Source organism: Puntigrus tetrazona, chromosome 6, assembly GCF_018831695.1.
Source record: "Puntigrus tetrazona isolate hp1 chromosome 6, ASM1883169v1, whole genome shotgun sequence".
Lineage (NCBI taxonomy): Eukaryota > Metazoa > Chordata > Actinopteri > Cypriniformes > Cyprinidae > Puntigrus > Puntigrus tetrazona.
Window position 1 is genome coordinate 19,303,811 of NC_056704.1, and position 22,853 is coordinate 19,326,663.

The window sequence follows — 22,853 nt, forward strand, 5'->3', positions numbered from 1 at the left end:
TGGAGAGGGTTTACTGTAGCAAACCATTAGAGTAATCAGACAAGGGTTGGCCAAGGGTTTGGCCGGTGTGTCTGCACTATGATTTTGGGCATTATTCATATTAGTGTATATGCATGTTTTTGTATCTGAGTTCGGATCACATCTGATCTGATGATAAGATGTACTGTGGATATTTTACAAAGTGTACGTAATTTGCTGCTAATAACATAACAGGGTTTGGCCCCTTGGCATTATTGCAATGCAACCCACATTTGGATTGCAGTAGTGTATTGTGAGTATGAATATGCAAATATTTGTGTATTGTGAGAAGAATATGGAAATATTTGCATGGCTGATGAAAGTAGATGTTAATGATACTAAATCATTTAGAGTTGCATATAAAGCATATAAATTAGAATTTATCTGTGCATGAAACTGACATATTTGAGAGATAAAGATCTATAGCATATGGCACATTCCTAGTTGACTGGTGACAAGACTGGACACACCCATCATTTTGATCATTAACTGACTAACCGCACTGAAATAAACCTTTGAAATGATGCTTTAAAATATGCAAAAAGTTGCATATGGATTAGTATATAGCACAGACTGCACTACCGCTTTAATATATTTTACCAAAAGTTTTATTTTAATAAGAGCAGTTCAGATTTACATTGTCACATTCTTTCAAAAAAAGACTAAGGTATGCGGCCAGGCCACCTGTCAGTCACAAGGCTGGAATCATTTTTAGATACACCATATTTGCAGATCAAACAGTGGCGGTGCAGAACAGAACATCTTCTGATATGTGTTTCAATGGCACCCTATAGTCTATATCTGATAAGATGAAGTTGAAGTCTTGTTTTTAATCCAATTCAGTCCAGCCAGAGTATTATCTCTTAAGGGGATTAACGAGAGAAACATACTAAACAGCTGTCTGCATTTTAAAAGCATGCAAAACAAAAGTCAGAACAAAACAAACAGAACAAAAACACAACTGCACATTCATTAATTTGAATATTTAATAATGCATGGGGATATGGGTTTGTCATTACTCTTTTATTGTGCTTTTCATGGACGGTACATCAATATTTCCATTTCAAACCATTATTTATTTTAGGTTTTCTTTCATGTAGGCATTTGCAGCAATACACAGAAATTATTGCTTTAAAACTCTAAAATTACATCTTTCTCATTTTTAAAACTGATCGCTAAACAACAAGACCAACTACTGCTAAATGTTGCACCTAGATTAACATGACTTTTAGAGACCTATTCACTTGCCTGGGGGACCTTGCCGTGGTATGTCTCTTTTGCATATAAGACCACCTTGAAGCTGCCAGGCCAGAATCAGCAGGTTTTTTTTTATATCTTGTATTTGGTAATAGGCATGTAAATGAGGTGTCATGCCAAAATCATACTTTTTGAAAAGACAGGGTTATGACTTCAAAAGAACGGGGCTTCCTAAGAAGGGAGCCCTGCATCAACAAACTGGATCCAACTCACAATTACTGCGTGAAGTAAATAATCTTACCCAGTAAACAAACCCAGGTTTCAAGAGAAGAGACTCAATTAACTCAATTCTATGAGTTCAGGGGAATGAAACCAGTCCGATCTGTATTTCCAGACTGCAGGGTGGACAGAAGCCCACCCCTGTGATATGCTGCACCCATTCCTGTGAGGCAGAACTTGCCTTCTTAAGAAGCAACTACTAAAAATTTGATGTCACGAATTACACACATTCCCTCCACCCGAAGTTACTATTGTTTAACTTTTTTTTTCTTGAAGGTCATCAAGATATGTAGCAGATATGCATGCGCAAGACAACAAGCAACACCTTTACAAAAGAATATCTTCATTGCATGTGCACAGACAGGCCTTTTCTTAAAACACTCATCGTGACCTTTAATGTGTAATAGGTGGATCCAGAAACACCTTAAAAACGTAATTAAATCACCTATGATTTTTCACACACACACACACACACACACACACAATAGATGTAAATTTAAGTTATGGCTATCTTTTATTTATTTATTTAGTCATTTATTTTATTTTATCAGACGTCACGTCATTAGATTCTTTAGACTGCAGAAAAACTTGGTTGTTATGATTATGTGTGCAGCACTGAGCCAGATACATTTGTATCTACTGTTTATTTTTTGTTCTTTCTTATTTGGTTGGTTTGTTTAAAAGGCCAAGGAGTGGAAGAAGTGTGTAAACGGCTCTGTCTCTACATGCCTCTTTTCTCCTCCTTTTTCTACCTCATAACTTGAGTATGCCTTCTTATAGTGAATGGGTGTTGGCTTAAAGAACTTAGAGAAACTCGCTCCGGAGTATCTCATTACTCACTGTCAGTGAGTAGGCAACTTCTGAAAAAGCTGTGCACCAACGGAGAATGCCTTCAAACAATGAGGGTGCTCATATAAACAGCCGCAATCATACCTCTTAGTGTGCCAGTTCACAGACACACTTTTTATGTGTTTCAGGCACACCCATAATTTCAACAGATTTACTACCGAACTCAATAGAAATAAAAATGCACACACACATAGAGACAGGGCAAACCAGGTTATGCTATATATATATATATTTTTGCTATTTTATGCAATTCAGTTATTATAATTTATATTAATAATAGCCTTGATTTTACATTTTTGTATATTAGGTTCTTATTTTCTTTTTCTTTTTTTATTTTATTGCTGCATAAATATTTATGTCAGTCCATTAAAACATATTTAAAGGCTTTCATACTAAATCGCTTATTAAAACAGTTGTCAAATAATGATCAAAAATGACAATTGTGGCAACCTAACCCATGCTAACATGTCACATCAACATTTGTTTAATTTTTCCTTCTGCACAATAACGTTTTTAGACTTTAAAGTGCAGAAACTAAGTAAATCTACCCTTAAAAATGTAGGACTTATTTCTTTATTTTATGAGAATTTCTGACATTTATACACCATTTCAAAAGACCACTGAATTAAAAACAGATGGGATGGTTAAGCAACAAAATCTGACCAGAAGACATTACACGACAAGGTTCACTTTTTTCACAATATGTGATTCATTCTATAAAAATGTACAAGACACTAGGAAGAGCAGGATTCAAAAAGCGAGACTGAGATTTATGGGTGCTTGAATATTATTGCAGCCCAAGGCAGGACATTAAGTCTTCATGAATGAAAGGATTTGCTTTAATATGGCAGACACATCAGTCCATTGCCAGTTGCTCATGGCCATTTACTACTCATTCGGATATCGTTACTACAGACAGCAATTACCTGCTTGTTCTACATCGTGTTAAGCAATTACTCATTCATAAAGTCAGTTCTTTTTCCAAATAGAACAGGTTCAGAGCTGTCCATATTATGATAGTTAGACAAGCGTAAGCCTTAATAGGTGCAGTTAAAAAAAATTAAGTAATAAAACATAATAACACTTAAACTTTCATGAACTAAGAGACTTAAAAGCGCATTTGACAGCAGGTGACATCCACTTGTGCTAAGATGAATAGAACACATGCTGCAGCTCAAGACATAAGCACACAGTAATCAGTGTTTAGTGATATTTTCTCTACGGCCTATAGGTTTTCAGTGAAAACTCCACCAAGATTTTAAGTAAATAACTTTTAATGATAATGAATTTGACAGATTTTACAATTTTACAGTTACGCAACATATAGCATTTCAATCACAGACACCCATAAAGCAAACTGCATGACACAATACAGCTTTTGTTGAAGTAAGTTCCAGCATTCCTGCTGATCTACATAGGACAAGCAGTTTTGAAAATTAATGGATGGATTTTGTTTGCAATAAATATTATTAGTTTTCCAATGACTTTTCAAAGGCTGTCAATTCAGAAAAATGCTATCCAGCAGATGCTAACCAGCTAAACCCTATAGACTTCCTAATCCGGATTGATAGTCTTTTATGCAGTGACAGAGTCAGAGAGATGAAGTCAGAGAAGGGCGGCTGGGTGGTGTGCAATTGTTCATTTCTACATCATTAGCAGATATAGCGGAGTCATATTTTCTCATCTTATGGTAATGCCCCTATAATCTAGCAGCTAACAGTGACATGACCACAGAATATTTTCCCATGGAAGTGCCTGTCTATTCTAAAATTAGTTTTGGATTCCTATTTTGAAGTTAGCATTAAGATCAGTAAGATCACTTTTGTTTACAAAGGATAAAATATCTTAGATTGGACCTGTCTCAACAGTCAGAAGACAGTATTCCTGTAACATATACTATTGTTGCTTTTTGTTTTTACAGTGCCTAGCAACCACAGAGTTTATGACGAAGACTTCCTGTCCACAGTAATACAGAGAGCTTTGATTCAGCCCTCCTCTTCATTTCATTCACGTCATGTGTTCCATTCACAAGACTAAATACAGTAGTGAACTGAACTTTTTAACATTTTGACTCTCTTTAGCAATACAGATGCATGTTTGAAACTAAATTATGTATTTCAACTGTGCCTTTAGAGAAAAAGAGGTAACAGCAGTAGCCTACTGCTGACGTTTTGTTATGTAACTACAGCCTTCTAGCTCCACCTTCTTTTGTTAAGGGGGTGGGTTTCCTGCTAAACTCTGCAAGGAAAAAACAGACATTAGCTCACTGGTAGATTTTTTCCCTGTTAGTGGTGCATTAATTTGTGGTGAATTATGTGTATCTAAAACCAGTCATCTTCATTTCCATGGAAACATACAGTCAAATTTCACACACACTCTGCCCTTGGTAACACATGCCAGCCACTTTTACCATAGCAACCTCACAGTGGAACATACCAACTCTTTTTTGAGCTTTTCTTGCCCAACATCACTGAAGCATCTGCTGTTTGTTATCTGTTGCACTCTTTCTAATCTCTTGCACTTGTATTTGTGCATACACATTTTTCATAGTTGTGTTGTTCTCTATCTTTTAGTTTGGTATTTAGTTACTTATTTAATCATAAATATGTTAAAGGCTGAGATCTGATAGAATGCACAAAGGACCTGTCAATCAAAACTAATGCAAAAATCTTAAATATGATAGCTCATAATGGCATGGAAATTTAATTTCTCAGCTTTGAACTTTTTTTAACCTACTTAACTATTTTATTTTTGCCAATTACTCTAGATTAATGTAAGATTGAGTTACTACACATTAGGAAATACTACACATTACTACACATTTTGCAATAGTGTTTTTAGCTATCATAATAATTAACAAAAATCTAAATTAATATGAATTTTTACATATTTTTTACATTTGTTATAAATTAACATTAATGCAGTATGAAACCACTCTGAGGTTTTATAACCTTTTTAATAAACATAATGAATTTCACAATTATTGGCAATAATGAACTATTAACTAAATCATATATACACATTTAATGAGTATGCCATTCATTTAAGCCAGTATTTCTATTGCAATGTCATAAACACCCCTTACAATGCAAAAAACTATAATTTTACACAATTCCTCTCAATTCATCTCAAGTTTTAGGTTGTTTTTTTTTCTTTCTTTCTTTTTTACATTTAACATTCAAATGGTATAAATTAGGATGAATGGCTGCATTACAAATTCCAAATAGCTAGCATACTAACTAATATAATAAAAAAAAATAACAATGTCATTCATTGCTACTTTAATAAATTGACATTAACAAACAAACCCTTTACTGCAAAATTATTTAACATCATTGTAAGACTATATTCTGAGGGCATTGCAGAATGAGAAGATGAGTTGAGAAACTGTACACATTCAGTAAATTTGAGGCCATAAAAACTGATTTCCTATCAACAAAACAAGCCCTTTAAATTACATAATTACATAAATACAATAGCAGCGGACAGGCTTTGTAGTAGCATTGCTCATAGCAACTCGCATCAACCAATCACATGCATTTCTTTTGTAACCTTTCAACAGTCACACGCATCTGGGTCAAACCTACAATTTCAACTGTATTAATTTACCTACTGCATTAGATGTTCCCTTGAATTTGCAAATTTTTCAGGTGAACTGAATTATATTTGTGGTGTCTAAATGGGTTTATGCATGTATTTGGAACACGTAAATGTGACCTGAAGCTCTGTCAGTCTGTCAGTCTCTTGACAGGTTAGTCAACATTCAATCCATGGGGCCTTGAAAGGAGTGGATCATGCCAGGCTGAGGCGTTCCTCAAGCTTATCTCTTTTTGACTGCAGTCATTCAAACACATAAAATGTGGGTGGGGTCAAGGGGGTTGCTAGTTGCGCTCTTGGAACTTTCAGTCTTAATAACTACATGGACTTTCTTCTTCACATATTTAGAATGAATAAAATATATACTGCTTATCAAACTCACACTTGCTACTACAAAAATCAAAGATTTTATCGCCAAAAATATACTATCACCCTTATGCTGAGGGTATGTGTTTAGACAAGCGGACGCTCCCTCCACACACATCTACACCTATATATCTTGCCTTTATGGGACACTGGAAGTTTGATTAGCTGACAGGCCTTGAACAAAGCCCTCACTGTCTCAAAGACAGACAAGTGTGAGGATTTACCGCTTCTGGCAGAGGGAAATGTCGCTAAATAAGCTCCTTCGGTTTCAGCATTGAGAAACGTTGACAACTAAGAAAACTAAGCAAGCTTAAGTACACAAGTCTATACATGCATCACTGCAAATACTGCCTAAAGTAACTGTCACATGACAGTGTATGTATCTTTAAGTGTGACAATGTTATTTTAAAACACAAGGTGAAAAGGTTTTTCATATGAGATAAAGTACGCGTCTTATACCTCCTTACTTTATAAGACCATACACTGTCACCCATGCAACAAAAAGCAATACGATCATGTGACAGTAATATTGATTATGTTGGGAGTGTCTGTGCAAGTGCTCTGTTTCGTGCACCTTGATCTACAAAACTCTGCCGGTGCCCACACACCTATATGTATACACACACACACAGCTCTGGTAAGCTGACCTTATGGACATACGTATGTTCAAAGGAATGTTTTGTACCTTAACCTATAGAGTAAACACACACCACTAGGCATATTAGTGTTTAATAAACATGATGACTTAAGGATGCACTCATGGAGTTTCAATAGGAAAGAAAAAAGTCCTTTTGTAGAAAGTAGTTAAAATGATCAATTTGCTTAAACTTGAGTAGTAAGCCAGAAATGGTGAAGAACAGCATATAATTATTTTACACTACTAACTTGTGACACTAACTTGTCTTTTCTTCATAAGTTGTTTAATATTTAAAGGTTTTTCATTTAGATCCCACTATATGCATAACATATATTAAACATTACATTTAAATGAATTAATTTTGCAGTATCACTTATCTCACAGCACACCATTGCAAATTTGTCAGAAAAAAACAGGAAGAATTATCAACTGAATAAAATAATTTGAATTCAAAATGAAGAAAATCTCAAACTGGTTATTTCAGCACTTGGTTTCTCGAGTTTCATTCCAGTATCGAGTGGACTTCAACACCTAAAGAGCGACTTATGGTGAGAAATGAAGCAGAATAGCTTAAATAGCTACTTTCATTGTTTATCACAGCTTAAGCATAAGGCACACCTCTCAGAACTGTCTATCAGTAGATGCAAATAAAGAGAGAGAGAGAGAGAGTGAGAATGAATATGGGGGTGTGTCTGAAGTGTCCCTGCAGCCCAAGGAAAAAAAAGGAATGCAAGCACAGCAAACCTGTTACTCAAGACCCTTTAACATGACAATGCAAGCAATCAAAAAAAACAGAATCCTATAGATTCATAAATTCATTGAGATTCTTAAATGTTTAAATGTTCATTTAAAGCTTTGCAAGTGAAACTGCACGCTGTTCTGCACACAAACCCCAGAAGTTTTTCATGAACAATTCCAAATGTTTTAAGCATCATGCATTTCCCTAATTGCACAAGAAACATGGTTGCACTCAAAATTGAAATGCTCAGCCCTTTGCAATGATTCAGTAAAATAAAAAAAGAAAGCATTTTGCCCTAAATGCAGTTATAATTTGTTAATAAAAATGCACTGTGCCAAAAACAGGGAAGTAAATATTAACATGTCAGTTTTCTTACATTTATTATTATGATTTGTTTTTCAACAAGGTGGCAGTGGGTTGGGGATGCAAGCCAGACTCGTGTGCACATTGCTCAACAGGTTCTGTCAAAACTTTGACAAGGGTTTCTCATATTGAACATGCTCTCTTTAACAAAAACACACAGCATATTCTACAGAGAGCTCTGGGACCATAATGGAGCTGACATAAACTTGTTCACTCTGAAATGCTTACAATGTGCACACTTTTATGTAACGGCAAAATAATAAACATACTCACAAGCAGACAATAAATGGGCTTTCCAGAGTTTATTTCATTTTTTAAAAATTCGTAAAATTTATGGAAAAAAAGCAGCTGTGGTTGCCAGAAGTTTTAAAATTTTAGGTCTTACAGTTTTAAGTTAAATTTACAGTTAAATACTGTATTTTACTGTTATACCGTATTCCTAGCTTTAGTTTTTTGTTTTACAGGTTCACATTTGTAAATGAAAGTGAAATTTTAAGAAAGAGGTAAACTGGTTTGGACTACTGTGCTCATAACACGGTGAAGGAGTTTTCGTGCAGAAAAAGGTGCCATTGGAAAAGCTGGTAGCGGTGACAACAGACGGGGCTCCTGCTATGGTCGGTCGACAGACAGGTTTCATCGCTCACTGTAAACGTGACCCAGACTTCCCCAAATTTCTGCATTACCATTGCATCATTCACCAGCAGGCGTTGTGTGCGAAAGTGATCGGCTTTGGGCACGTGATGACTCCCGTTGTGAAAATCATAAACAACATCCGCTCCAAAGCAAAGCAGCACAGGATTTTCAAGGTACTATTAGAGGAGATGTCAGCAGAATATGGGGACCTACTGCTACACACAGAAATCAGATGGCTCAGCAGAGGACGAGTTTTGCATCGTTTTTTGTCTCTTTTGCGTGAAATCAAAGAGTTCATGCAGTCCAAAGGCGAAGATGTCTCACTGCTAGAGGACACAGAGTGGACACTTGACCTTGCATTTTTGGTGGACATTACTGGGAAACTAAACCTCCTGAACTGCCAGCTGCAAGGCAAAGGTAAGACTGTTGTCGATATGATAAGTGCTTTAAATGCATTTAAAGCCAAAATGAATGCATTCTCTGCAGATTTACAGAGAAAAAAAGTTCTGCACTTTCCCTCTGTGCAGTCAGTGCTGAAAGACAATGCTTCTGCATCTGAGACATTTGAAAAAGTGGCAGAAAAGTACATTGAAGTAATAAACAGACTTGGGCAAGAGTTTGAGAATAGGTTTTGTGACCTTCATCAGCTTGAACCATGTGTGTTCTTCATTTCAACCCTTTCATGAATGGGGACACCACATGCTTTGCTGAGCAGTTAAGTGCAACGTTCAACTTGGATGCTGGACAGGTGGAGATTGAAATTATAACATTGCAAAATGATCTCCATCTCAAAGCCTACCAGGCTGCACCAAACTTTGGCGCCTTGTTGACACAGAGAAGTACAGTGGAGTATGCACAGCAGCCATGAAGGTTGCCAGCCTGTTTAGCTCAACCTTTCATAAATTCATTGAGATTCTTAAATGTTTAAATGTTCATTTAAAGCTTTGCAAGTGAAACTGCACGCTGTTCTGCACACAAACCCCAGAAGTTTTTCATGAACAATTCCAAATGTTTTAAGCATCATGCATTTCCCTAATTGCACAAGAAACATGGTTGCACTCAAAATTGAAATGCTCAGCCCTTTGCAATGATTCAGTAAAATAAAAAAAGAAAGCATTTTGCCCTAAATGCAGTTATAATTTGTTAATAAAAATGCACTGTGCCAAAAACAGGGAAGTAAATATTAACATGTCAGTTTTCTTACATTTATTATTATGATTTGTTTTTCAACAAGGTGGCAGTGGGTTGGGGATGCAAGCCAGACTCGTGTGCACATTGCTCAACAGGTTCTGTCAAAACTTTGACAAGGGTTTCTCATATTGAACATGCTCTCTTTAACAAAAACACACAGCATATTCTACAGAGAGCTCTGGGACCATAATGGAGCTGACATAAACTTGTTCACTCTGAAATGCTTACAATGTGCACACTTTTATGTAACGGCAAAATAATAAACATACTCACAAGCAGACAATAAATGGGCTTTCCAGAGTTTATTTCATTTTTTAAAAATTCGTCAAATTTATGGAAAAAAAGCAGCTGTGGTTGCCAGAAGTTTTAAAATTTTAGGTCTTACAGTTTTAAGTTAAATTTACAGTTAAATACTGTATTTTACTGTTATACCGTATTCCTAGCTTTAGTTTTTTTGTTTTACAGGTTCACATTTGTAAATGAAAGTGAAATTTTAAGAAAGAGGTAAACTGGTTTGGACTGCTGTCTCCAAGAGAAAGGCAAGTTGCCACATGGCCTGCAAGTTGCAGTAAATTATTGTCAGCTGCATTTACATGCGCTTTAAAAGGTCAGTTTTAGTTTGACAAAGCAATTGGCCTTTTTAAAATGACATTCAAGCACTTTAGTTTAACAAAATTTGTATCTGTACTTTTTTTGACAATAAAGCAATAATAGCTAAGCTTCATCTATCACAGGTGTTGTGCAATGGGTGTTCAGTCCTTTAAATATTCAATTAGGTTTTATTGCGTATACTTGGACAGAGTAATGAACAACTTAAACAAATTGGCAAGTTATGGTGTAAAGAAATGAACAAATTGGCTCAACTGTGCAAAAACCTGCTGTGATTATAATTACGCAAATGTTCTTCTTTACAAACGAAGTTTGGCAAGAAGTAGCTAGAACTATACTACAAATTAAATTGGAGAACCTAGTAGAGAGGGAGAGATACCACAAGAACTTTCAAAGGAACAAGGAAAGATGCTGTTTAATTATTTTCTGCTTTGGTTTGGGCTGAGATGAAGTGAATGTGCCGCTGCTAAACAACAGAAATCTGTACGCACAATTTTTGCATGTTCATACAAGTCACAAGCACATGCATGTGTATTTTGCAATTTCATTTGTTTATCACTTTGCAAGACATCTGACTTCTGAAACTTGAGTTCATTTTGAGAATTGTAAATTTTCTGTAAAGCGACAAATGTACTTGGTATGCAGTTAAGATGACAGAATCTGCCTAGGTTATAATTTTATAAAGAAATATGGATAACAAGATTACTAGATTTAAGATAACAACAGCACAAGTTTGATTTTAACACTAAAAAAAGTCTAGCTTTATGCAACAGACTTACATTACTGTAAATCGTTGCTGGGTTTTAGCTTTAAATTGTTTAAATTATTGTTAATGTCTTCACATGTTAAACTAAGTAGCAATACTGTAAATACTACTAAGCATGAGTTTTGCAAGCCAGGCTCATTAGAAAAACATGCCTGTGGTGTAATATAATTTGTGCAGAGTGATATTACATCGCCTTTTTGTGCATTTCGAAACAAAGTGAAATGTCTAGTTCCATGTTATCTGAAACAGGTGAATGAAAATCTGGCAGTGTTTTACTACATTAGTCAGAAATGAATACCTTGTGATTATTGCTAAATGGTTCATGCATCATGTTTTAGAAAAATATCTGCAACCTACACTAAACCCTTCCTCAAACCTAACTGATAAAGACATCCAAAAAAAAGATACAAAGATAAAATTTTAGCTTGCTTCTACAAGTTTATGACCTCATTTATCCTGACTAATTTTTCACAGGAATTATATCTGACTCAAGATATCTAAATTGTGTATTTTAGTGTCGGTAGTGTTTATTTTAGCTGGAAACTGCAGTGAATTGTGTGTGTGTATATTTTTAGCAAAATATAGTGGCATGATAAGCTTGTATTGCAGCTATTACAAATAAGTAACTTACTCTGCATTTGTATACACACATCCCATGCAAAATATAACTCAAAGCATCTTAATTAAATTCTCCGTCATAAATAGGCTAATGCAGACGCCTGACCAGAACTTCAGCCCTGTAATCCCTCGAGTTTCTGTTTGTATCCGCTATAAAGCTTTGGCCTGTCGAGGCCTGCAAAGACAGCGAGAGACTGACATAGAGAGAGTGAACAAAAGAGTGAGGATTTTTTTAACTCCTTGAAAGGAGATTATAAAAAGTACTATGATAAATCAATAACAGGGAGGAGTGAAAGGTCAAGCAAGAAGAAACTGGAACAGGCTGCGTTTGCTGATCGCAGAAAGTCAGGGAGAATAAAGGTGTACGTGTTGCAAGAGGGGGGTGGGGGAGGGAAGATATGAATCTTAGGGGACTGGTTAGTTGGGTGTGTTTAAGGTGTGGTACAACTAGGGAACAGGGTTTAACACCTGGGGCTAACGTGTCAACGTTTGTCACCAAAATCGCACATCCACTGAGCTGCTGCTATGCTTGGTATTCTCTACAAGCATTTACTTTTTTTTTTCTTACCTCACCTTTCAGCTTGTTCTACCTTTTGTATAACAAACCACAAAAAACAATAACTGTCATAACTGCTTTTTATTTAACCGCAGTAATAAGTACTAAATAACTGCACAGCTGGAGTCAGCAAGGACACACATCTGAACATAATAGCTTTGTGCATGTTGTGGCAAGACTTAAGAAATTCCTGTGCAATGACCTATTGTGATTTGTCACCATCACAAGGACAATTTATTTAATTTTTTTTTTTGGTCAGTTTTAGTGTTTTTGTTTAAATACATGTATGCTGATTTATAAATAGAATCGACAAATACAACATGATCGTTAATTAATCTGTGAAAGTATAATTACTTAGTGCTGAAATGCTGTGAAGGATTGGGCTAGTCCGGTCTGAGCAGTTTAAGACTTACACCAGTTCATAGGTGTGGAGTCTAAATTCCCTTACAGCTGCAGCCCTTATAGGGCAGTGTTTGTTAAAGGGGGAGGAGACGCTGTCATAAATGCAGTTATTACTATTACTGCTCTCCATTTGGCAATGCTACACCTGTATACTTAGCAAAATTGTCTGATATGCATCTTTGGGTTATTTATATACCAAATGCTGGAGATGCGTATATCATATTCACTTTAAGACAAACGTCTATATTAATCTGTGCAATGTATTTATTTCTTTATTAAAGCTTGAGACGCAAGCTTGAGAGCAAGCTCTTGTGTTAAGTTGAACCAACACTTTTTTAAATGTATTTTAAATGCTCCTATCGTTTGCATTTTTTTCAAGCTCATTTTAGCCAAGGGACTCTAAAATAAATATACTGTAAATCTAATTTTGTTTTAAATGAGACTTTTCTTCATTGTGCACAACCCATTCCGTTGGCTCAGAATGTAAGTGCAATGAAGGATCGCATTCAAACAAGCAACTTTGAACAGCAGAAATGGGAAAGCTCAAAGAAAGCTGATTTGTTACCGTGCATTAATTTTTATTTATTTATTTCTATAAACAAGTCATCTGAAGGGATGCAATCGTGACCTCTTCATTTCTATTCTGCATTTTTACTGACTGTCAAGCAGACTCTTTTTGCAACACAGAAGTAAACTATTTTCTGTGAACGTGCAAGACTTGCAATTCATTAGCCACAACAGGTAAATAACTAAGAAAATGCCACCATGAACTGTAAATCTATTTGTACACAGGTTTATTATTATTTTAAAGTTTGCATTTTAAACAACTGCATATCAAAATGTTTTTGTACAAGTAAAAATAACTGGAAGGGATTGAATATTTGGAAGAAAATGTTTATTTGTTGTACCTATGTAAAGAAATAAAAAAATCAATGTTGAAAACTGATGTTTTGCATGTATTGACTTTATTTGAGCCAATAAATTATATGCCTCAACAAAAATCAGAAACATGCACAAAAGTTGTTTCTTATACTTTCTGAATGCTCAAAATGACAGACGTTAAGAAGTAAATTAGGGTACAAAATACTATAGAAGAGAATACATTGGTTTGTAGCAGGGCCGCTGAAATATACTACATATTTAATGCAATGCATTGTAATTCAGTTTGATCTGCCACACCTCAGCAACAAATACTAAACTACACATGCTCATGGAGCCCAGGGGAGGGGGTGGAGACCAACCTATAAAAACCTGATCCAGGGCCCTGTGTACAACACAATCCATCTGTTCTTCCATCATTCAAAAACATCCCCCTCTTGTTTGCCTGTAGACTTTTCCATCACTTGCACACTTCCCTCTGTAGCGACGAGTTTCTTCCCTGTCTCATTAGTGGTGGTGATGGTGGTGGTCTTTGTGCTTTTGGTAATGGTAGCAGAGCTGCTAGTACTATCACCCTTAACTTCCTGCTTAACCAGGCCTGTTTTTTGAACATCTTTCCCAGAACTTTGGGATGAGACACTTTTAAGGTGGCTGCTTTCAAGGTCATAGTTCAATGCTAGGAAAAATGATATAAAAGAACTGTCACAAAAGCTGCACCTTATATATACGGTGCGAAATACCTCTAAAAATGTATATATAAATAGATGCTTCATGTGAAAAAAGCAACTCACAGTGTGGCTTAGAGATGACGAGAGTCTGAAATGAACCATATAGTCTGTGAAGGAACACACATAAATACATGACTTCCTTAGGAATCCATTGTAATTCTCTATTCTGTTTTATTAAATATACAGTCAGTCTGAAGTTGCACCCACCTGCTCTCTTCTCCTTCCAGGAGTTTCCTATAGGTGGCGATCTCAATGTCCAAAGCCAGTTTGATGTTCATCAGTGACTGGTACTCACGCACCTGACGAGCCATGTCTTGTTTAGCTTTGAGAAGAGCTGCTTCCAGCTCATGCAGACGCAGTTTTGCATCTTTCACAGCTAGTTCACCTCGTTCTTCTGCCTCTTTGATCTGCGCCTCGTGGTTTAAATGCTAAAATGAGAGGAGACAAAAGGTTATATCCTTTCCACACTCTGACATATAACTAGATCAACTAGGATTAATTGAGATCATCTCAGATCAACATATAATACACTTTACCTAGATTCACTGAAAGAAGGCTTGCTTTGTTCTTGTCAGGTGTCATCTAAAATAATCAAGCTCTAAGTATGCTGTGCATTGTTTACTGACATTTTGGCAACTTTCTTTTTGTTGTTTTTGTCAGTTGTCAGTTGTCAAATTAAATCTTTATTTATATAGCACTTTAAACATTTTTTACGTTTTCATCAGTACATAAAGTTCATTATGAGTTCAAATCAACTGAAGAATATAATAGTGTTAAATAAAGTTCTTACCTGTCCTTTAACAAGTTCCATCTCAGAGTGTATACGTGCAATTCTTCGATTGTACTCTGCAATTTCCGCCTTTGAGCTTTTCAGGTCGTCCCCATGCTTGGTTACCTTCAACTGCATTTCTTCATACTAATATTTTATAGCACACATGAAAATTCACATAAAGACCCATACACGCAGACTCAGTTAATTTGAGCATCTTTAGAAAAGCTTGAATAATACAATCCATGTTTAAACATGCAAGAAAGTTAAGTCACCTTCTGTTGGTACCAGCTCTCTGCTTCAGCACGGTTGCGGTTAGCAATCTCCTCATACTGAGCACGAACTTCAGCCACAATGGCGTCCATGTCCAGATTTCTGCTGTTGTCCATCTCTACAACAACTGATGTGTCCTTTATCTGAGCCTGGAGCTCATGGAGCTCCTGTACACATGGAACAAGTATTACTGTGAACAGTCCTGTTTATGCCTCCATTTACCATTGTTTTTTTAAAGGGCTCGCATTGCTTACACACCATAAGGGTTTGAAGCGCTTAGGAGTTATGTTTTTCTATCAGTTAATGCAATAAATAATCAAATAATCTGGAAAGTGAATTACATGACTATGCTAAAAGATTTATGTGAAACGTGAAGAGAGTGAATGGTACCGCTTCATAAATCTGCCAAAGGAAGTTGATCTCATCTGTTAGGCTGTCCAATTTACATTCCAGCTCCACTTTATTCAGATATGCACCGTCAGCGTCCTAATATAGGCACAGTGAAAAATATATATCTAATAATGTCATTATAATATGTTTTACATGATGTCAGTACATGGTCTGTGCGTGCCTTTATATTATGTGCTGACCTTTTTAAGGAGCACAAATTCGTTTTCAGAGTCACTCCGTTTGACAATTTCATCTTCATACCTTAGGAGGAATGTACAAAGTTTGTTAAAATGTGTGTGTGGAATGTCCTTAAACACTTTAGTGTACAAACATGCTAGATTTAAGACACTGTGCAGATGTCTCCAGTGATCTCACTTGCTCTTGAAGTCTTCTACCCGGCTGGTCATGTCCCTCAGGCCAGACTCCAGACGTACTTTCTCATTGCCTAGACCGCCCAGCTGTCTGCGCAGGTTAGCAATGTAGGACTCAAACATAATATCAATGTTGGTTTGTCGACTCGTTTGTTCCTGGAGAAGAGACCACTTAGTCTCCAGCATCTTGTTCTGTTGTTCCAGGAAACGCACCTGGAAAAAGACAAGATTTTCTTACAGTAAATAATACTGCATACCTGCGATAGATAGTTGTCGAATTACATTATTGCTTTTCATAACATCAATTTCTTTAATAACATTTAGATGCCATATTGAATATGTCAGGGATGAAAAAAATGCTATGATAGACCAATGTCAAAGCCAGTACTGTATAAAGGTCCTAATTTTTGTGTACTAATTTTATATATATACTTATTTTATATACTAATTTTATATATAATTAGTCCCAATACGATAATTATATAGTGTCTGGTGCACAGTTTAAGTACATTAAAGTAATTACAATCAATCCCATTTATACAGAGTTGCAGAAAATAAAAGTAATGTGTGTGTGTGTGTGTGTGCATAGATATTATATATATATATAAAAAAATACACACACACACACATATATATATATATATATACATACCTTTTTTAATATGGTGAAATATCCTTATATATAATTTTTTACTCCGTGTTACTTTTTGTTTCTTTGTGTAATGGTATGTGAAAATTATTTTTGTAATTTTACTAATGTGTTTTTAAATGCTTATTAATGTATAAAGGTCTCTCTGTGCTTTATTAACAGATTATGTGAGTTCAAAGCTAGTTATGTGTGCTCTGATAGGTGTGTTCCTATGAAGCACATATAAGGGAGCGGCTGTTGTGCCTGATAATAAACTGATATTGCCCAAAAAGTGACAAAGGTGTGTTTATGACAGAGAGTGGACATTGTCCCTTCAGGTTAGTCAGTCGAGTGTGGGTCCAGATAAAATATGATACCTTAGAACTGGGCCTACTGTTATTACATCACTTCCTTACACAAGTGTAGGAGCTATACTTGCAGGTCCAAACACAATACATTTCATTTGAGGATCACATAAAATATTCAAATAAAGACAAGATGTAAAGGGAGATAACTTACTTTATCAATGAAAGAAGCAAAGCGGTTGTTGAGTGTTTTGATTTCCTCTTTCTCCTGAGTCCTGATGGCCTGGATGTTTGGGTCAATCTCCAAGTTCAGAGGTGCCAGAAGACTTTCATTGACCTTTACAGCTGTAATTGGAGGACATATGGCTGGAGTGGAACCCCAACCTTCTCTCAAAACCATCCCTGAACGGCTGAGGGGGGTCCTCCTATTGCTGCTCACACTTACTGAGCGACTGCTGAAAGACTTCACGGTTTTCTTGGAGTTTAGCATCTCTGGACAGCACAGCCTTCAGAGTGAAAGAGGACAGAGAGTTGAGGGGTTGGAAACTCAAAAGTGGTGGGATGACAGACGTTCCCACAAACCCTTATATCGAGTGCAGGGAGTGGCTCAAGGCCAGCTTATTGGTCAAGAAACAATTTTCAAGATATGTATTTAGAATTATGGGGTTGAACGTCAAGAGGACAATCACACTGTTATACATTAACTGCTTCAGTGCAATCCCTGAGCAAAGGGGAAATTCTTAGAATACTGCAAATTTTACAGTATGTCCGTATATTACTTTTATCTCCAGAACTGACATGTCTACCTTTTCTTTTACTTTTGCATCCATGATTGACATGTGTCCACTGCAACAGCAGATCCAGACTCAGCAAATCAGAGAATCAATATAATTGTGGAGAATATTTAAGAATCAAAAATAGTGTGTGAGTGTTCATGAATATATTGAAATTTCTACAGTTCTACCCACCCAATAATTAACTGCTGCCTTAAAGGTCCCCACTATCTACAGAAAAAATGCATAACAATTACCCTTTAAACTCCTTACATGGTCTAATGTAGCCTTGTAGCCTCCTTCATACAAACACTTCATTGGTTGGTTGTATATTGTACTTTTCTGGAGGCAAAAGGCATGGGCTGATCTGTCCAACTTGTAAATTCCTGTAAACATAACAATCCAAGACTCAACTGCTGGGTTCTACTGGGTACTTTCAGCCATCTAAGTTTTAGTCATCCTGCAACCCTCTTTTTCTCCATGCCATAGGGCACTTTAAAATAGCACACACTTCCTCAGTAGACAAATATACTACGCTGATCAATATACCTGTATTATTAACATCATAGTTAAAAAAACTTAAGAGAAAAAGTATAATTATTTGTAATGATGTGTACTATAATTCATTTAAATGAAGTACATAAATGTAATTGCATTACCTTCGTAATGACATTGCATGATTATACATTCTTTTGAACCTAAAGAAAAAACATTTAGACTTTTTCAAGATATGTGATCTCTAAAGTGAATCAACAGTAAAGACACAGTTATACTCCTGGATAAAGTGCCTTTAAACTATGGCAGCTTCCCAATGTGGGGCAATAATACAAGAAACAAAAGCCTTAAAGGTTATGCCAAACACATTCAACATTTGGTATTTATATTCATTATGTAGGTGTGTTATGATTATGAGTGATTTATAGGTGAGAGGTTTGTGTACTTCTGTTGTAAAACGTCCTGGCATCTTTTGTTCCCCTTTTTCACTGTAGGAAAATTTCAGTTCTCCTGTGTTAATACAGGTTACTGCAGACTGGAGACAGCAAAATCAAGTTTGTTTGTTTTCTCTTGCTGAAGAAAAACAGACAGCATTGGTAGAGTGATAAAAAAAGACCTGTCATAACATAAAAGAATATTCAAATTGGACTCTTACATTGTAGACGGACAGTAGTAGATGTGGGGTTTGTTTATAGTGAAGGCCTGATAAAAGTGCAGTGAGCGTTACTTCAGTTATTTTGCTATCAAGGAGGATTCTCTCCTCTGGTCAGACCGACTCCAAAGATGAATTCAAGCTGAACTTAACAAACATTCTGTGTTCACATGTACATTCATGATAAGACAAGACAGTCTAGACATATGATAAATGCAACAAATACTGCATTTTTACAGAAGCATTGCAAGTTATTTACACTGTTGAAATTACAAAGCATTATTTGCCCACTTAAATCTGCATTTTGCAATAAATACATACATAAATAAACAATGCAAGCAATATTACAGGTCTACAGCAATCTGTAAGCCAGCATGCACTCTCAAAATAAAGGTACAAAGCTATCACTGGGGCATAAGCATCTTTGTACCTTATTTATCTCTAAATAGTACTCAATAGTACCTTAAAGGTGTATATTTTATTATACTTTTGGAAGGGTACTACCACAGTGCCAGTTTGTTTTCTTTGAGGGGGTGAGGAAAAAAAAATGTTCCCCTCCTATTCAGAAAGACAGCATACAACTGCTTTTCTATTTCTCAAAGAAAAAAAACAGTTATATATACAGCAGCTCGGTTTACAACATCAATAATAACTGAAAATGTTTCATAAGCACCAAATCTGACTGGTAGTATACATACAATTAGAAAGAAATTGAAACTAGAATTGAAGATCGCACTAGATTACGCAAAAAACAAACAAACATCAAAGGTACAACACAACTGCATATCTGTTCTTTGGAAGATGCCACTGTAAAGCAGTAAATACTGTTAGTCCTGATATGTGTCAGACCTTTAGTCAACAAACACACACACGCAGTCTCTTAAATTAAAATCTTAACATGAATAAATGGGAGGAGTGAGAAAAGAGATTAATTATTGATAAGTATGATGACTTATGAAGAATATAATAATTATTGATGAATAATATAAATATGCTAATCATAGTTAGTACATTTCTTCTATTAAAGGAGAATATAAAATGTGAAAATGCACAAGAAAAACACATTTCTCCTTGAAGGAGAAAGGATCTCTCCTCCACCTCTTCATGTTCATTCTGATGACTTTCTCCTAGAATGCATATCACACACTGAGTTAGTGTCTTCACCACAAACAAGCCCAAACCAGCAGTTAACTAGGTAACCTACTGTTGCATTATCCTGTTTAATTCTGGTAATTCAACAGAGTACCCTTCATGCACACTTACTATGTTCCTGTAATAAGAAAAAAAGGTGTGGTGTCCTGCAGGCAAAAACAGGTCACTGTCGGTAAAACAGATCTTCAAGCAGGAGAATTGCACCACAACTGGTTTCCCTTTTGGGGCACCAGGGGGTAAATCTATAACAGCACTAATGAGAAGCAATTGGCTCGTGAGTGACAGCTATGCGAAAGCAGGCATAACATCTGTTTGCTTTTGGATAAATGTTTCACCGAATGAGAAAGCCTTCTTTGTAAGTAGAAGGTGCTGAAATATAGGAGGGGATTGTTTTACATAAACAATACTCAGGTAAGAGGGACTGAAAACAGACAATGAGGTGTTGTATTATATTTTAATAGGCTTAAAAGACAAAGACTAATAATTCTACTACTACATCCATGTATCACTATGCCACAGTGGGAATACGTGCAAAATTGTGAATTACAGTAATAAAGAGAAGATAGGAAATTTCAAACAATCTGCACCAATAAAAACAACAACAACAAAACAACATAACCTAAAGGATGACCGCAACTGTAATTGTTGATTTTCAACCAGCACTAACAGAGAGAAATGTACTGTAGTAGCACGAATACACAGCGAGTTCTGAAGACAAATACAAATGATTTACAAAGGTTCGGAAACAGTGTGAGAGCTAAAATGGAAAAAACGTGCTAGCGGTGAACTAATCGCATTAGTTTTATGGTTTTTAGCACTCCCTAGTGGCTGAGTTTGGAATTGCATCATGCCTACAGCACGTTGACAGTTAAACGAGAGGGCTTCTGGTTTAGATCAAGAAACCAAGGTTTGGCTGGTGAGCAAGGTCTAAATACTTATTGTAGGTAGATATTAAACGGTTCTATGGGTAAAAAGCATATTTCCTCATCGATAGGAATTTAAACTAAGAAAAAAAAAGTTTCAGCTCAAGTATTTTATGAATTTGTAGCTGCTAGTGAAGGGAGTGGGACAGTGTGTGTATAATAGTGTGTGCCAATAATTGTTAATTTTTTGTAACATCACCTACTTTTACCTTTTCTTACGAAATGAATCATGAAAATTGTTTCTTAATCTGCTGAGAAAATCTTTGTGTTGTGAAAATCACAGTGGGTGTGTCTGTCTCGCTAATCCATCATAACAGTCTACCTCACCCCAGCCAATCACAGCCTTCTATTTGTGCCTTAGTCTACAGCCACACAAAACAAGATTACTCATGAAGTAAAAATCTCAGTGACATATAAATGCACATACTATTCTTTATATAAACAACTATTTATGTTGAAATAAACAATTCATTTTAAATTGTGTATGTTTTTATTATACATTTGTAAATATATAGCCTATTTCCTTACAGTGATGTTAATTACACAAAAACAGTACCATTCTGAAATATGAATAAAACTAAAAATATAACTACATTTAAAAATGTTAAGGTTAATCTACTGCTCAAAAACATCTCTTTTGTTTTATAGAATGTTGAAAGAACCCCCCAAGAATTATTTGATGAAAACCTGTAAAAGAATAGAATTTGTATATTATAGATTTGAGCAATTTAATGTAACATTTAATGTAAAAAATCATAAAAAATGTTATATCTTAAAACAAAGTGCTTACAGCTAAAACGCATGCTAGCATACAAACAATGCTGGAGTGAGAAAAGAGAAATCCGATTCCAGTTTCCCTTTGCTGAAAGATTCAGGTTTTCCTTTCCTTGTGCTTTCCATTCTTCTATTTTATACTCATTTTCCTGAGAATATTTGAGTTGCAGATAATGAGAGAGTAGCACAGAGGGCGAATGGGTGGAAACACAAATAAAAAAATTTAAAAAACAGGCAAACACAAAAGAATAATAAAAAGTTGAATGTGGTTGCCAGGGACATTTATTTTGCTCTCTCTACAGCTGTTTGTGTTGATTTCATCTAGATTCATCTGGAAATGGGTGTAAAGAAGAAAATCAACCTTTTTGAGTCAGAAAATACTGTCAGATTTTCATAAATATAATGATGGTAAATTGGTACAAATTGTTGATAAGTTTAAAACATTAAAATTCGTGCATTCGTGTAACTGAGGAACAAAACAGTAATACATCATGCATGCTTATGCACGAGAGAGAAAGAAAAAAGAAGTTTAGGAGTGGGGGAGGTCACATGTGGTAAAGGGGGCAGGGTGGTGCAAATTCCTTCATTCTGGAGTGTGACTCACTGTCCCTTCATTTTCCTGCTTTTTTGGCACTCTTTTCCTCTCTGTCTGCTTACTCTTTGCCATCTGTGTCTGGCAACTTTTCATTGGACTCTTCATTTGTAAACCATTAATGTGATGGCTTGTCTGTGCTCTGCAGACCTTATCCAATACACGGCACATCTTTATCCAGACATGTGACATCCACTAGGCTACTGACTGGAAATAATTCAATAATGAAGTGAGAAGAGACTGTAAACAGGATTTCTTGTGATCAGCTTTGTGTCCTCCTGATTTAACTGATGCATCTCAGTATGACTGTTGTTGATGTGCGCAGCACA

At 35.8% G+C, this 22,853-nt stretch overlaps 1 protein-coding gene across 1 annotated transcript; it reads right to left on the reverse strand.

Annotated features, from left to right (window-relative positions):
- Nucleotides 1–13,766: 13,766 nt before the first annotated feature.
- zgc:158846 (uncharacterized protein LOC100009654 homolog) lies at nt 13,767–17,732 on the reverse strand. Its single transcript, XM_043241167.1, has 9 exons — nt 17,378–17,732; nt 16,235–16,443; nt 16,060–16,120; nt 15,860–15,955; nt 15,472–15,636; nt 15,218–15,343; nt 14,635–14,855; nt 14,491–14,534; nt 13,767–14,375 (listed from the first exon to the last, which is right to left on the reverse strand). The coding sequence occupies exons 1-9, from the start codon at nt 17,651–17,653 to the stop codon at nt 14,116–14,118; spliced, it is 1,458 nt and encodes a 485-aa protein (XP_043097102.1). The 5' UTR covers nt 17,654–17,732; the 3' UTR covers nt 13,767–14,115.
- Between the last annotated feature and the right edge of the window lie 5,121 nt (nt 17,733–22,853).

Bases quoted from the DNA above. Each gene is read 5' to 3' on its own strand.
- zgc:158846 (XM_043241167.1), bottom strand. From the start codon at position 17,653: ATGCTAAACTCCAAGAAAACCGTGAAGTCTTTCAGCAGTCGCTCAGTA. The intron at 15,637-15,859 runs GTACCATTCACT...CCATGTGTACAG, and splicing joins TTTGGCAGATTTATGAAGCG to GAGCTCCATGAGCTCCAGGC. The intron at 15,344-15,471 runs GTGACTTAACTT...ATAAAATATTAG, and splicing joins AGAGCTGGTACCAACAGAAG to TATGAAGAAATGCAGTTGAA.